The sequence below is a fragment of the Watersipora subatra genome, chromosome 3, assembly GCF_963576615.1.
Source record: "Watersipora subatra chromosome 3, tzWatSuba1.1, whole genome shotgun sequence".
NCBI classification, from domain to species: domain Eukaryota; kingdom Metazoa; phylum Bryozoa; class Gymnolaemata; order Cheilostomatida; family Watersiporidae; genus Watersipora; species Watersipora subatra.
In genome coordinates this window covers 45,363,222-45,380,885 of record NC_088710.1, presented here as the reverse complement: position 1 = coordinate 45,380,885, position 17,664 = coordinate 45,363,222, and the positions used below count along the sequence as shown (strand labels likewise).

Below are 17,664 nucleotides of genomic sequence, written 5' to 3'. Positions count from 1 at the left end.
CGCAAATAAACTATTTACAGTTCAGGATCTTTTCTCAAATTGGCTAGATCTTTAAATTGCTTTTTAATGCAATTAAACTTTGCCTCCCAGAATGCATTGTTAAGCTCCATCTTCTGTGCCTGAAATTACATGACTACAGGGGATAGCCGAGAGTGTTGACAGCAGATAGATCTGCGCAGAAAACTAACAATATGAAATGAATGTAAATGTATCTTCTAATCTGAGAAGTCAGTAACTATAGCTAGCCAACAAAAAGTGCTACTCTACGTACCGGCAAATATTCGGCGTGGAATAACATCGGGAGCTTTCTAAGGCTTCGCCCACTCAATCCAACACTAGCTCTGTAAATAAATAATGCTATATTACACAATTTTATATTTATCTTGTTTTCAAGTAACGTAAGCTATGTAGAAACTTGGTAAGTAAGGAGTACCTGGTAGACTTACATAGAAAGCTGCTTGAGCTTGCAGCTGTGCTTCATAGCAGCATCACTTGAACTTTGACCTTTCCTACCTTCAAGTTGACTCCAATCCATTAGTTTCAGCTTAGGTGATATGACTTCTGCCTATAATAGTTTGCATGAAAATATTAGCTACATTTACTTCTTACAAAGATAATGATTATGCTTCTAGAATAATCCAAGAGGTATGAGTAATTTTTGATGGGGCAATTACTTTTTTCATTTTACTTAAATTTGAGGGTTAATATGCTTTTGTCGAGTGGTCGGTATGGCGCTAAAAATCTGTGAAATATATCTTTAAGTTTGTTAATATCACAAGCCATCACTGGTTAGGACAATCAAACTGTGCAGCATAATGCTTTCACAATTTGACGGGTTTAAACAGTGCAAGCAAGTATGAGCAACTAAAATACATAAGTATAAAGTCAACATGATAGGCAGGCATTTAACAATCAACACAGGGCTAACAGCTTAGCAAACTCAGGCTATGTTTGTTCTACTTCAAATGCTATTCCATAAATTATGCATGTAAATACTTGCACCTGCAAATACTATAAAATCTTTCATCTTCTGTGTAAGTTGTCTTTGTTGTAGTAGTTGTCTTCTCTCGTTCACATATATACGTGTATTGTATCCGCATTATCGCAGTAGGATTATATATTAGGTTATGTGGAAAAATATATCATTCACTCTCGCTTCCGGGCAGAACAACACGAGATTGTTAATGACTGAATAAGAATATCTATCGAACGCATCTAGCCTAGTGGCCGTGCTAAACCAATCTTACTACATGGTGGCAGCGAGAGGAGGTCTTCAGCAATGTTATGGGAGACAGTGAGCATAGCGAAGAAGAAGATGCCGCTCCTGTGGTACATAAACATTACTCAATTCCAAGACTGAATCCACCGGACAAATTTGACTTCAGTGACCCAGGACAATGGACTAGGTGGAAAGCCAGATGGCTCAGGTATCGGGAGGCAAGTAGATTATGTGAGCAAAGGGACCGAGAACAGATTAACACCCTTGTTCATACGTTAGGCCCTCAAGCAGAAGATATCATCTTAGCCAAAGCTATCCCGGAGGATACACACGACAATTTAATTAATGCTTTCGATACATATTTTGGTGTTCGCACTAATACGATAGTAGAACGCGCGAAATTCAACAAGCTTGCTCAAGGCAATGATGGCATGGACGTATTTATCAATAAGCTGTATAGACAAGCTGAATATTGCAACTACGGTGCATTGAGAGAAGAACTCATCCGCGATAGATTGGTTGTTGGCGTTACGGATGATTCGCTGAGCAACAAACTACAATCAGAATTAGATTTGACTCTCAACACTGCTGTAGACATTTGCAGAAGATATGAATCAGCAAAGCAGGCACAGACGGTAGTGAGACCTGGCATTGAAGGTTCGTCGGCGTCAGTAGACAGCGTTAAACATTTGAAAAACCGTAGATCTATGAAAGCGACTGCCAAGAATGCTAAGCCCATAACGACTGGTGCTGCTAGTTATAACCCTAATCCAGCCAGTAAACCGAAAGCCTGTCACAGGTGTGGAAAAGGCTTCCACCCGAAATCATCATGTCCAGCTATCAAATCTGTATGTAACCACTGCCGGAAGATCGGGCATTGGAAATCGGTATGCCGACAATTATCTAAGGTTTCAGAAGTTCAAGTAGCTGAAAATATCTCGACACCACATTTCCTAGGTGAGGTCAAGCCGCTCAAAGTAGACAATCGCAGTTGGTCGGTGAGAATAAATATCACTTTCCACAACTGCCCCGAGGTCGTAAGTGTGTTCAAACTCGATACAGGTGCTGCTGTATCTGTATGCAGTGTAGATACTTTTGGAGGTAACATTCATAAACTGTCTAAACCCGACAAGCAACTTGTAGGACCCGGTAACACTCACTTACCTGTACTAGGTTATGCCAATGCTAAGATGCGCATTGACAACCGACACATTGTTGAGAAAGTTTATATAGTTTCTGATCAGAACACTAATCTGTTAAGCAAGGATGCCTGTATTTCTTTAGGATTGGTTACTTGTGATGTAAATCATGTATTCAATGTTAACACTGTTTCTGGTGATGTTGTAGGGAAACATGATTTTAAATCTGAATACCCTGATGTTTTTTGTGGTTTAGGCAAGCTCGCAGATCCATACACGATACAGATACGAGACGATGCGAAACCAGTAGCGTTGCATATCCCGTACGAAGTATCGATGCCCTGTTTGCAGATCGTAAAGAGGCAGCTGGACGATATGGAACGAAAGGAGGTCATTTCAAAGGTAACCGTACCTACAGACTGGTGTGCGGGTATGGTCCAGGTTCCGAAGGCAGACCAAAATCAGATCCGAATTTGTGCCGACCTTACAAATTTAAACAAGGCCGTACGGCGTGACACATATCCAAGTACGTCGGTCGATAGCTCGCTTGCTAAGATATCAGGTGCAAAATTTATGAGCAAGCTTGATGCAAACTCGGGCTATTATCAAATTCCGCTATCCGACGAATCCCGGCTACTCACGATATTCGTGACTCCTTTTGGGCGTTATTGCTACAATAGGGTTCCATTCGGACTAGTCAGCGCCGGCGACATCTTTCAACGGTGTATATATAACATTCTTGAAGGTCTTGACGGTGTTGTCTGTCACATGGACGACTTATTAGTATACAGCTCTGTCAGCGAACAGGAGCATGATGATCGTGTCCGCAAAGTGCTCCAACGTCTGAGGACGGCCGGCATGACACTTAATGCGGAGAAATGTTGCTTCAGCCAACGCTCCACGAAATTTTTAGGTCATTTAGTAGATGCAGAAGGCGTGAGACCTGATCCCGATCGTATCAGAGATATTCAAAATCTCGCTGACCCGACAAATATAACTGAACTACAATCACTCTTAGGTACCGTGAATCAGTTGAGAAAGTTCTCGCCACGCATCACTGAATTGACGATACCGCTTCGCGCTGTCCTCAAGTCGCCACATTGGGTCTGGGATGTTGCCCAAAAACAAGCCGTGTCTGACATTAAGTGTGAATTGTCGAAGGCTCCGTGTTTAGCATGGTACAGCATCGACAAACCAATAATCATAATGTGTGACGCTTCCAATCAGGGTCTAGGAGCAGTTTTGCTACAAGTGCAATCCGATGGCTCCCGAAGGCTAGTAGCATGTAAATCCCGATCTCTAACCGAAACCGAACAGCGTTGGTCATCTATAGAGAAAGAGGCACTAGGTATAGCGTGGTCATGTGCTAAGTTCGATAGGTACATTCTTGGCCATCAGGACGTGACAGTCGAAACTGATCACAAGCCGCTAGTGCCCATATTTAATTCGAAGGCGGTAAACGATCTTACGATTCGCATTCAAAGACAAAGGTTACGTGCAATGAAGTACACTTTTGTAACTAAACACGTACCGGGAAAGTCAAATTATGTGGCAGATCTGCTTTCACGCCGACCAGTAGGTAGACCAGACGTCGAGGACAAAAAGCTCGCCGATGAAATTGAGGTGTACACTATATCGTCTCTATCGCAACTACCAGCGACGGACCGTAGGCTTAACGAGATTAAACACGCACAGCTGGAGGATACAACATGTAGGCAAATCAGACAATACGTGCAACATGGTTGGCCATTTTACTTATCAGACTTGCAGACGAACCTGAAGCCATATTGGCAAGTTCAAGGAGATCTGAGTCTGGTGGACAATGTTCTCATGTATATGGACCGTTTGGTAATACCTCTTCCGATGCGCGCAGACATTCTTTTTAGATTGCATTGCGGCCATCAGGGTATCACAAAATGCAGAGAGAGAGCCCGCCAGTCAGTCTGGTGGCCAGGCATTTCTTCCGAGATTTCCGAAATGATAAAGTCATGTAGAACATGCCAAACATACTCTAGCAAAAAGACTGAACCGTTGCAACCGTCAATCTTCCCCGACCACCCATGGCAGCGTGTAGCCACCGACATGTTTCATTGGCAAAGCAAAGACTATGTACTAGTTATAGACTATTATTCTAGGTACATAGAAGTGATAAAGCTAGATCGAACCGATAGCGACTCCGTGATCAACGCACTGAAGTCCGTATTCGCTCGTCACGGTATCCCACAGTCTGTTATATCTGACAATGGCCCACAGTACGCTAGCCAACAGTTCAAGAGGTTTGCCGAAGAGTACAATTTCCTCAGCATAACCAGCTCACCGAGATTTCCACAAGCTAATGGGGAAGCAGAGCGTGCCGTGCGCACAGTTAAAAATCTGCTATACAAATCATCCGACCCGTATAGAGCGCTACTAGCGTATAGGAACACGCCCATACAGAACGGTTATTCTCCTGCCGAACTACTTATGGGACGCCGTTTAAGATCGGACATACCCGTTGATCCGAAGTCACTCCTACCGAATCCTCCTGACATAGAGATAGTCAGGTCGAAAGAACAGGATTACAAATCCTGCATGAAGAGAGACTTTGACAGCCGCCACAGAGCGAAAGAGTTATCTCCGTTATCGCGAGGTGACGACGTGTATATTAGGGATCTCGACAGAGAAGGCGTTGTTACCAAAAACCTTCCAGGACGCTCGCATGAAGTACAGACTCCGAACGGCAGCGTACGTCGCAACCGTCAAGCCCTCTGCCGATTGTCACCGAACAATCAGGACATTGTCGAACCGAGCACTCTCCCACTAGTCGAGCGTGAGGCCGGATCCAACACTGCTGCAGTACGACAACCTATGTCAATTTCTGACAATCAGCCACCAGTACTACGCCGCAGCACTCGCATACGTAGACCTGTAAAGCGCATGGATCTGTGAGCAGCCGTTGCATTCATTCGTTGCTAGGTCTTGTACATATTATACTCACTCTTGTTATTCTCAGTTTACGGCTTATATGTTTGCTGTTCAGCATAGTTTGTAATGCCTTCTTTCTGTATGCCCAATCCACATATGCCTTACCTACTTCTTATTTTGTATAAAGGGAGATGTTGTAGTAGTTGTCTTCTCTCGTTCACATATATACGTGTATTGTATCCGCATTATCGCAGTAGGATTATATATTAGGTTATGTGGAAAAATATATCATTCACTCTCGCTTCCGGGCAGAACAACACGAGATTGTTAATGACTGAATAAGAATATCTATCGAACGCATCTAGCCTAGTGGCCGTGCTAAACCAATCTTACTACAGTCTTTGGCACACGACATAACAGAAATGCTGTCTTACCCTCATTGTCACGCATCATTACAACGACACTGACTTACCCTCATTAGCTCATGAACACATCCTTGATACACACTGTAAATAGCCTCAGCATTCGGAAGACCAATGTATTTCTTTATGTCAGCGCGATCTAAGAATGCCGCCTCTATGGCCCTTGTAACATTGCTTGTAGTGAAAACTAAGACATTAGGGTACCTAAAACCACATGATGAACTGTTGTAATGCTGTTACAGACATATGCACTAATTATACATGCAACTTCAATACATAGTGTCTACTTTTGTTTACACTCATAGAAATTTCTAACACAATCTAGCTTATCAGCAAATAGTGCAAAATTCTATTCTAAAACAAACACCCCGCAAAATTTTTAAATGTTGATTTTTCCAATAATAAACCAGCCTAATATGCAGTTTATGTAATTCTATTGGTCGGTTGCCATGTTACCAGGGTATTACTTACGCCTCCCTCTATGAAGGAGAGTTACACAGCATGATCAAAAATGGACTGTCTTCTAAAAGTTAAACAGCATTTTTGATAAAAAATAATTGTTATTTTTTCGCTCATTCGTTCAGCGTTTATCTTTTTCCGTAAAAATAGACATTACAAACCAAAGCATGTAAAAACATTAAGCTGTATCTAACATGATAGTAAAGCAAAGCACCTTATGGGTAAAACCAGTTAATCGAATTTGGTCATTTAAGGAGTTATAAACCCTTGATCATTTATTCCTACTGATCTTTTGTAACACACCCGTGCACACAAATACTCAATTTAAAGTATGAAATTACCTGCGCACTTCATCTAACCTAGTAAGTAAAGCATTGACGACTCTCATAGAGTCTGAAGGTTCGTTGCCATGCATCATGTTCTTTCTATTATGAGCAAGGCTCTCTACCTCATCTATGAGAATACAGACTAGACTGTCTTTCTGATCTATGAACTCCTGGATCTTATCGAACATCTTTCCAACAAGTTTTCCAGACTACAAAAATTATATATGCAACATGTTATGACCAATACGTTAATATATTTTTAGATAGCTTTTTAAAAATGCCGATCAAAACTTTTGTTAAAATCTTTTTAAAATACATATAATTTCAAAATTGAATATAACCTCAAAAAAATGAAAAAAATTATTTTATTGTCTTAGCTCTAGAGAAATGTTGTAAAGGGGCCAGAAACATTATAATAAAAAACCTATTTATGAGTCTGATAGCCACAACTATTTGTAAGTTGTTCAAATGATTGCCCTCAAGGAAAAGTATGAGCTGCATTTACAATCTGATATTTACTAAGTTTTCATACAACGATAAAATAGCGACACCTGAGTGCGATCATGCCGAAACGCTATTTTGGGCTAACGCGAGGGCACTATAGTGCAGCGTGGTTGTGCAAAATGTTTATTGGTCCATACAGCCTTTTTTTGCCTTTTTATATTCAATTCAAAACAGATCAATTAAAGCGTTTCAACAACAAAAAATTTTACAAAAGAAAAAACGGGAAAGCAAAATCTATGAGTACGCCCAAATGCGGCACTTTTGGTCGCTAAAGCCATTTATATGGCACAAAGATGGCGCATCATATGGGTGTTTTGCTCCCAAACAGCGACACTGAATCACAACAGAATGAGAGCAACATGGCTGTTTCCATAATGGTATTTCAGCGCCATATGTGGATGTGTTGCTACGCTGTTTTTGTATAGAAACTTGGTAAGTGTATAAATGACATGCAGTAGATCATAAAAGCCAATATGAATACAAATTCATTTAAACGCTAGCATTGCCAACTGCAATATCTCTCAATTTTGTTTCCTGATTAGTCAATTTTTTTGGTGAGGTGTATGCTTTCAGCGGTAGCTAATTTTTACTCGTTTTCAACAGCTGCTGAACCCTACAGTTTTTATGTTTAGCCATGGTCCTTAAGGTCCACGAGGTGACTTAACAGAAACCAGCGACTTTAAATGTGGTCTCGATTTCAGGCTATGGTATAGTATACACAATATAACAGACAACCAATCAAGAGGTAAGTTAGTGTCATTCTGGACAGATGTGGTAATAGTATCTAGGAGAGGTCCAGTTCTGCCCAACTAATTTTAGGCATAGGTTCCTCTGCTATGTGTAGACCATATTCCTATTGTTTGAATAAAGCTAATGCCTGCTTTTCTATTCTACTTTTAACCCGAAACCAACATAAGCTAGCAAACCAACTACAAAGTTGCATACAAAGTTAAAAGCATTCAATGTGTTATATTTCAGGTTCTGTTTATGTTTCTATTGGTTTAGGACCATCGTTTACTTTGTTAAATTAAACCTCGCAGAATACTGGCCACTGAAGTAGCGAGGTAAAGATTTTCATTTCACTGACACTGAGAACAAGGTATCAGATGAATTATGGAAAACAACAACCAACCTCGGAATAGTATTTGGAGAACAATCCTTGACTGTTGATCTCTACAAGCTGACCGTGTCTGTACTTGTGTGACAGTCTGATACATAACTTCTGTGCCATGGCTCTGCAGAGAGAGGTTTTTCCAGTACCCGGAGGTCCTGTATAGCATAATAAATTTAATAAGTGGCAGTCTAAATTCTATTTTCATTATAATTTCACAGGCAGAAAGAAATATAATACAATGTTTTTCTGCAGCTTAGTAACATGTATCATGTATTGTAAACACTTAAAACATTGTAAACATTTTGGAACCTGTCAGCATAATCTATACTTCCAAAGTTGATACAGGTCAGATGTCTTTATAATATTTCTAGCAAAGGTTCTAGGAAGCAGCCATGAGAGAGGTTAAAATGCTGTCTGAACTAAACAGGCTAAGTTCAAAGGTAATTGTTGATGCCAAAAGATTATTCAAAGCATACAAGTAGTTCTGTGCCATATTGGGGAGCATAAAGGTGAGTTCTCCTATGAGGTGAATCACTAAGACCTCAGTTTTATGTTTACAGACTTTATCTACATTAGACCAAGCAAAATAAGATGATCTCCTCGTCCTTATGATTTTATCTATGCTTATTAATGCTGTCTCAACTCACAGGCATTTGTTAGGAAAAACCTTATTACTGTTCAGTGAAAAAACTCTGGTTTGTACTTATTTTCATTCCAATATTCAATGTTTAGCCGGTAGCAAAACCTGCTCAAACATAGCGACTGACCGTGAAGGAGAACAACTCGGTTGCAGCAGACAATGTTTCTATTTATTTGTTTGTCTCCGTACATGAGCATGGTCATCGCATAGTTGAGGATGTCTTCTTTTACGGTACTCTCAAATATCAGTGTATCCCAGATGCCTGAAGCACATACAATGTACATTATTGGCTGCCTGCATGTACTCTTAACGCTTGTTAAATCAACGCTAACACAACTAATGAGTTCATTTGATGTACAACTTTTCAAAAGTAGTGTTAAACTTGTACTCCTGCTACATATAACACTCATGTATACTCCAACTCCGTCCATGCCACTGAGTAAGCCTGGAAAAAGCCTTCTTGTGGCTTCTGATGTCAGAGTGGCTAGATTCATGCGAAAACCAAAAAATTGCTTTTTAGTTATAATGATGTTTTGCTGCTATCCACATGCCTGTTAAGATTTGTAGTCACAATTGGTTAAGAAATGTAGTTTTAGCTTCCAAAAATAATGCCAAAGCTAATAAATCTATGCTATTTTGATAAAAAGCAAGCTAACTAGTATCAAATCATAACTGGTTTGCTAGGAATAACTCTATGTCATTCAAACTGATATGTGGTGGTGCGTGTCAAATAAAATTTTTTTTCAGTTATTGGCTCAGCCGGACGCAGTCAGCTGCTAAAGGCCATGCCTTGAGTGTCTTGTATAACAACTATACTACTTTATAGGAGTGCATCGTATTGAAGTACTAGTTCCCACAACATAGCTTTACAATCTTTGCTCTAGTAAGAATTGTGTCCACCCGTCTGTCTGAGGCCACGGTTGGAGGTTAGAAGAAAAGATGATATGAAACAGGATACCAACTCACAATTTTTGGCATTAAAACCAAACACTCTAACAACTAGTGTAAAAACTAGTAAAATAGTTAACTCTCACTACCACATTAAATTCTGACCAAATGGTTGTTCTGCCCGAATTAATTCATACGGATTTGAAAAAAATCGATATACCGCTAGTATTTAAGGAATATCTCGGGAATCAAAACAGACATCATTTTACTGTAAAATGCATCTCATTCAGAACAAAGTTTTCTACAAGATAAGTATAAAATTGTTTAGTGAATCCCACTCTTGCAAATTTTCTGAGGCTTTCTTTGCGTTGATTGAATGCGATGTGTTTCTTATTGCCAAGAAGTTACCGATCTGGTTTTTTCGTTTTGAAAAATAATTAAAATTGAATTGATGAGCCATAAGATTTTTTATTGGTTGCACGTGATTGGCAACAAGGTTGTTTTATTAGAAACAAAGTTTGATTGGCTAATGTGTGGGCTTCGTAATGAAAAAAAGTGAAACATCATAGAGAAGCCAATACATCGGTTTACGGTCAGTACTTATATTACCGCGAAAGCCGATACATCGGCTTACGGTAGAGAAAGAGTTAGAAATACATACTAAAACTTAGCTTCAAGTGTGTGTATTTAGTAAGCTAAATTTATTTGAAGTTTATTAAATCTACTAAATATAATAAAGTTACTGTAGGTAACTATAGTTACTGAGGTTAACATACTATTTTGTTACTAATTTTTAATAAAGACAGCACTTATATAAAATCTTAACGAGTTTTACCAGGGGGTGTTTGCATTATATAATTACTATGGTTTCTACACCCTTAGTCTCTACATACATTTTTTCACCATTCGATGCTAACTCTGTAACGAATCAAAATCGTATCCTGAGGGTGCAGTGTATCTACACAGAAGATTACAGTAAAGATTTCTAAATTGAGTCTGATATAATTTCTACAAATATTCGGAGGGCTTACATAAAAAAGAGTAACTACTTCGCTTTTATTTTAACCACACATTAAAGTGAAACAGACAGAAGCCATACCATGGAATTCTCTGTTAGGTAATATCCAGTGTTTAGCTGTAACGGTTTCATCTTCCTCCCAGTCACCAGTTATGTATCTAGCATTTGTCATCTGGAAGATGTGTATCTGGTATTTGGTGTTTGATGTACTGACTGCTTTTTTCTCTCTTTCTTCAGTAACTGGGAGGAAAATCTTTATGAATTCAATATTATCCCGCAAATAGCTGTCAGTCTCATAAGGTACCGTTACATCTTTGCATTTCCTCTTCTTTAGTAGCACCTTCAACCGATTTTTCATCTCTCGAACCTTGGCTGAGCTAAAAGATGGCAGGAATCATAGTCATGCATAATGTGAATTTGATTCCTTCATTTGGCTAGTAACAAATGTGTGGTAGTAGTAAGTAATTTAGTTACTAAATTTGGTAAATTTAAAGCAAATTATTATCGCTTTTACTGTTATTATCAATTATTATCTGTATAATCGCCCATCAGGATATAAATCTTTAGAGTGCTTTAGTATCTGTTGAACTAGTAACTGTGTGTATAGTTGTCAATTAAATTTGTTCACATAATCATATTAGTTTTGCACCGTAGTGTTTGAGATAATACATCCTCCACCCATGCTAGATCTTCAAACTTTGACAAAAACTAGGAAAATAATAAACAATATTTCTTGTTTTCAAAGGTTTAAGTAGAAGCTACAGGGTCAGCTGATTGCAAAGCAATACCATTGCCACTGAGAAGCCATTGCAACCATCCTCATGGTGTTCAATGAAAAAAGATTCAACAATGACCTTTGAATAATTGGTGCAAGTAAGCACAAAATATGTTAGTAAACATGTAAACACTGAATATAGCGTATGTAAGACTTTTTGTCAGGTTCAGCAGTTGGTGTTTGCAGGTGTTTGCAGTTGACATACAATCACAATTATGTTAGCAGGTTGATTTGCCCACATGAATTTTGGTAGGTAATTGTGTGTGAGATTGGTTAGAGTAATATAATGTCATCAGCTGATTCAACTCATTTTAGTAAAGGCACTCAATGATTGCCCGTCTCATTGCGTATCGTATCGGGTTACAAGAAAATCTAAGAAATGACTAAGAAATGTTGCTTAAGCTAATATGACCAACTGATACAGATTGTAGTGACATACCTTTTAGGCTTTGCACAAACCTCTACATGACACAGATTGGCGGGACATTGGAGAGCGCTGAGAGTAGAGGCTGAGTATTCTGCAGAATCATACTTAAGGTGAGACGGAGTAACCCCTGATGTACCAGCCTAGTAGATAAAATAGTTGAAGTACTTGTCTCAAGCCGAGCCTCAAGTGAGCATATGTTAGATTATAGAGTCAGAATAAGAAGATTAGTAGGATGCTTAGAGAGTGAGCTGAGAATCTTAGATAATTTATGTACATGTAGATATAATTTGTGAGACAGCTGCAAATTTTTGGCCATAGCCTTTGGTTTCTTGTACATACATGCATATTACCAAAGACTCGGTTAGGTCCTTTTTACAGACAGATACTGCAATTATTATTCAAACAATCTTTACTATGATAAAAACTGTGTCCATCCGCCTGTACAAAGCCATGCTAAGAGCAAAGTTGCCTCTCTGAAGGGATTGAACTAAGACCCTGTATTTTCAAGACTGACACACTAACCACTAGACTACTTGCCAGCCTTATCACTTCACGGAATAGTTATGCACATAGTGATTACTTATGACAATCTTTCCCGGTGCACGGGATTGCCTCGAACACTAGTAAAAAATAAAAATTAAACTCTAATGGCATTAGTAATAATAATAGTTATTATTATTCAACACCTACGTTTCCTTTACCGGTGTTATTATTACTACTATAATTAATTTTGTGAAATAAATTTAGGTATTTAAAATAATTATTAATAAGAAATAAGAAGTAAAAAGTAACAAAAAAAATTCACATTATAAAAAAGGTGCTGTTTATCAATGTTAGAGGGTCTTAAACAAATAGGAGTCTTACTTCCTGCACATGCTGACAGGTTTCTGTGTTATAGTAATCTTTACTATAATAAAAACAGTGTCAGCCCAAAACCAGCCAAGAGCGTTAAGTAAACAAGTTGCCAAATACAGGGATTGTACTCAATACTGTGGCTCGCAGACTGGCACATTAACCACTACACCATTCCGCAGCCTTGCCATTTCACAAATTAATTATGCACAAATTAATTAATCTCTCATGATGCATAGAACTGCTAAGCGTACTAGTAACAATAATAATGAGAAGAATGATAATAGTGATAACATTACTACTATTAATAATCAGAAAAATAATAATATGACAAAGTGGCAGCGGGGCATTGGAGCGTATGCAAGAAACATGGACTATCGCATTATGAAAAGTTGAACGGTCATCGTGCTGATGCAGTGAGTGAGAATGAAAAGGTCAAGCTACTCTGGGATTTTAATATGCAAACAGATGAAGTGATCGAAGTTCGAATTGGTTTCTTCAAACCCATTCTTCGCGCTGTTTGGCAGGAAGTATGGGTCACATGATCAGATTACGACTAGACAATTAGACCAAGCCGAAACAAAACTGTAAGCTAGCGAACACATATATTTGGTAAGGGCTCTTCGGTAAAACCCGAAGTGTTTGTCATAAACTAGTGCTACGAGAAGTTTTATATTGAGCCTTTTATTGGCCTTTCAATTCACGCGAGAACATTACGTGTCAAAACAATAACCAAATGGATTGACAACATCTGAGAATTAAACTGACTCGTTTTTGAACTTTTAAGAGCTTGTAATCACATTTTCACATATTTTGCACCTACAACACAGCAGAGTAAGACATGGAGAATATTTTGAAACCAAATAACTGCAATATGAACTTTGTTGCAAGTCAACCTTTAACGATGGTTTCTGAGATCATGACCCAAATGTTGAAAGCAGAACTATATGTAACTAGTACCATGAATTATTTTGAGAAAAGTTACCAAGGCAGCTAGCTAAGTCTAGACCAGAAGGTCAGCCAGGGTCGTGAATAAACTTACTTCTTGTCGAGTCTTTGACTTGCTTTTTTTCATACGAGTAAAGCATGTTTTACTCCTGGACCTTTTGCTTGAAGGTTTGCGTAAAGAAGATGTGCCACCAGATAGCTAGCAAAGGAAAACACTCAAGAATAGGTTGATATCATGCCAGCTGACTCTATTGCAAATACTACTTTTTCTGTTTTCATACGGTAATAAGTAACACAAAAATAAAATTCTTATGTATTTCTTTAAATTTGCAAAAAAACCAATGTTATACTTAATATTTTGCTATTTATCATTCACTTTATTTCTTTCTACAAACAAATCTAGTAAATTAATTTGGATTGTACTTAAGGAGCGGAATCTAGCTGATTAATAGAAATTTGAATTAAAAGATTTCTCTCACCTGTTCTCTGTCCTTTGTTATTTTTTTAACTTTGCTGGCACCCTGACTGTTTGTTGCTTTGGCAGGCTTTTTTGAGCTTTTTGCTTTGCTGTTGTTGTTGTCATTAAATGCTGATAAATTTTCATATGGAAAACTTGACAAAGTTTTACTCAATTTCTGTAATGATAGAAATATTGATGAGAATAATAATAATAAGAACAATAAGTTACAGTACAGTTGCCACAATACTTGATTGTGTTCAACATGCCGTAACCCGAAATCCTGTAACTCTAAGACACTCAATAAGGGGATGCTTTGTGACCAGATGCCATTAAGTCCCGCTGTCAGCTGTATTTGAGCGTGACAGTGACAACAACATCAACAACAATATTAATAATAATATTTTCTATAGTATGAGCCATGTCTGTCTGTCTGTCCATCTGTCTGTCATCTATCTGTCTGTCCATCTGCCTTTTCTATCTGTCTGTCTGTCCATCCGAAGCAATGGTTAAAGGTAGAGAAAAAAGAATGCGTTGTACAAGATGCAGCACACAGAGCAGAAAATATTACAGCCACTGAGTAGTGTGGTTTGTAAACTGATGGTGACATACTTTCAGTTCTCGCAGTTTGCAAAGTTTTCTTTTCTTTATGGCCTCAGGTTTTCCAGAGCTTCTTGTGGATGTTCCATTTTTGATATTTCCTATTCCCAACCTTCCAGTTGAACCACGACGATCTGGATAACAATAGATGATAGAAAGGTAGATAGATAAAGATATACATGTAGATGATTAAATAGATGTGAACTCTATTTTCACCAGCCAGCACTGTTCAAAGAAAATTAGACTATGAGATAAGTAGCTGATGTTTTAGCCTTTTATTGGTCGTAATTTCATTGAATCGACCTTTTTGATGCAACCACATCTTTAAAACTCATCAGACCATGAGACAAACAGTAAAGAATAGTAAAGTAAAATTATGTGAATTGAAAGGAAAAGCTCTTTATGCATAACACTGTATTATAATGTGAATTAGCAAGCATTGGTGTAGTCCATAATGTGGATTGGCAAGTGCAGTTGGTGTCTGGTATAAGTAGTTTCAGGTGTAGTCAGTAGTAATAATCAGTTGTTAATATTACTGACTAAAATTCCGGTGAGATAACAACCATAATTAGTAACATTAGTCTTGTTCCGCGGCACTCTATATACATGTGTAATTATAAGGAAATAGAAAAAGGCACTTGCTGGCGCTGAACACATTAATAACACAGGCAGCAATTGATTATGTGTAAGTACCAGTCATTTAGTAACTACCGGTAAGCAGCTAGTACTGTACACTAACTGGACAGGACACTAACTGATGACAGTTTTAACACGGAAAATACAGCAAACTGGTTGAAAATAGGAAACTGACTGAAAAAAAACTTTTACATCGATAGAATAGCAAAGTCAATTACTAAAGTTTTTACATGAATAATATAATAAACTGAATGGAGACAGCTTTTAGGTTGAAGATATAGCAAACTGACCAGAGACAGTATTTATGATATAAAAACCGACCGGAGAATGCTTTTATATCGTGAATACAGCAAACTATTTAGAGGCAGTTATGTGTATGTTGGTATTACAGCAAATTGATTGAACTCAACGCTTTACAATAGCATAGCAACCTACGAGATCGCTGATAATGACTAAAGGGCCTCTTTCTGTCTGATTCTTTTCTTGAAGGAGCCATGGACAGTCTACTCTCGTTAATTCATTAGCATCCAGGGGATTCACTACTTCAATGCTATGTCATGAGCGCATTCCATCTGTTTCACTAAGTGACTATCAATACAGTTCTACTCAACAACTGAAAATGATGACATCATCATTTATATATATTTGATGCCAGTTTAATAATGTTCAAAGAAAAGAATGCTAGTCGTTCTGGATTTGATGAAAAAATAATTACCAAAGATAGCGCACTGCAAGTTGTTGCAAATAGTAAATGAGCCCAAACAGGATGTTTAGCAATTTGAAAATATTGCTAGGACTTTGAACTTTCAAACGGTTATGATTTTACTAATGTGTGTGGTTGTAATAAACTTTATTGGCTTTGAACCTTGACTTTCAACCACAACACTACCACCTGAAAGTCTAAAACCAAATGCAATTAGTCAATACAAAAATTCAAACCTGGTTGACCGAACATAAACATCACCAGGTTTGCACTGTACAACCGGTAGACAAATGAAAGAACAAAAACATACAGATTAAAAATATGAGATAAAAGTTGACAAATGGTAGCCTACTTATTGCCTCTTGGTAAAACAACTTTGAGACTTTGCGTAACAAGAATTCTTTAGGTAATTAAACACGTGTACTCGATCGGCTGTAAGGAAAGCAGACTTGTTCACTTTGACTGAGCCAGCTAACGGCGCGTTCGTCTGCTAAAAGAAAGTTCACAGGTCAACGACCCGCCGTGAAATCACATTTCACTGGCTAACAAGTGCGGCCTACAGGCACCAGCCAATCATGCAATAACAACATCGAAGGCCTAGCAAACAGTAAACTGATGCACGTGTCACGCAACCTCCACTCAAGATCATTGAGTACAAAACATAAGATGCAATGCAGTTGCCGAACAGGGAAAAATAACTCCTATGGTTGTGTCTGAGAATTGAGTAACAATAGTAACTACTAACTAGCATTTAGCAATGATAATATTCTGACAAAATGTCATGACAGTAATTATCAAAATCACAAAGTGTAAAATTTGTGAAAAAGACTATTAAAAAGGGTGTTTAGCGATATTTTCACGAAAAAATTGTAAGCATAGATAAAATACTCTCAAAGAATTAACAATTGTTGGCGTTAAAAATGGTCGACATTAACAATGTCACAGTAATCAGAAATGATGGTGAACTGACAAAGTGTATAGATCATATTCTTTTAACAATTTATGGTACCTAATGCTATGCATTGAGACTTTAGTCTAGCATTTTAATCACCACTTTTAGATCCATGAAAAAATGTTGTTTCATTGTAATGTCTAGCTACTCCAGACATGCCATGTCATGCCGTGTTATGATATGTTATGGTATGTTATGGCATGTCATGCTGTGTTATAACATTTTATAACATGTTATGCCATGTTATGACATGTTGTAACATGTTATGCCATGTTATGCTACATTCTGCCAGGTCATATCACACCATATCACACCATATCACACCATGTCATGTCAGGTCTCTCCCTGTCGCACCATGTCATGGTGCCTCTACTCAGAACATTGACCAATAAGCCTAACCCCAAGTTTACATTTCTATACAAATCCTCGGTTATTGAATTTCATCAACTTATTACACCTGAGGAACTTTCGAAATTAGTTCTTCTGCTTGAGGATTAACTTTGGGAGAGTTGAGAGAAGGGACACAAAGTATATATGTATAGCTGTAATTTAATAAAATTGTAACTTCTGTCCAAAAAATTTCGCCTGTATTCGCAGACTCTTAAATTTGGAAAACAGACCTTGCCACCATATATTCCAAAACTGTGTGGTGTAAGTTCTTATATAGAGTTTTAGTTAATT

The 17,664-nt window shown here is 38.0% G+C and overlaps 2 protein-coding genes across 2 annotated transcripts in view; one reads left to right on the top strand and one right to left on the bottom strand.

Annotated features, from left to right (window-relative positions):
* The window catches only part of LOC137391756 (tyrosine-protein kinase Src42A-like), a 216,268-nt gene that overhangs the window by 99,107 nt on the left and 99,497 nt on the right, over positions 1–17,664 (top strand). The window lies entirely within an intron of this gene.
* Positions 7–15,824, bottom strand: LOC137390648 (pachytene checkpoint protein 2 homolog). The gene is made up of 12 exons (XM_068076975.1): positions 15,764–15,824; positions 14,705–14,826; positions 14,115–14,270; positions 11,848–11,975; positions 10,715–11,010; positions 8,855–8,989; positions 8,106–8,242; positions 6,485–6,678; positions 5,735–5,888; positions 447–565; positions 272–341; positions 7–119 (listed from the first exon to the last, which is right to left on the bottom strand). The coding sequence occupies exons 1-12, from the start codon at positions 15,822–15,824 to the stop codon at positions 15–17; spliced, it is 1,677 nt and encodes a 558-aa protein (XP_067933076.1). The 3' UTR covers positions 7–14.

Coding starts and splice junctions, on each gene's coding strand:
- LOC137390648 (XM_068076975.1), bottom strand. CDS start 15,824: ATGGCTCCTTCAAGAAAAGAATCAGACAGAAAGAGGCCCTTTAGTCAT. Junction 14,271..14,704: donor GCAAACTGCGAGAACTGAAA/GTATGTCACCAT, acceptor CTATCATTACAG/AAATTGAGTAAAACTTTGTC. Junction 566..5,734: donor GTGTTCATGAGCTAATGAGG/GTAAGTCAGTGT, acceptor AAACTATTATAG/GCAGAAGTCATATCACCTAA.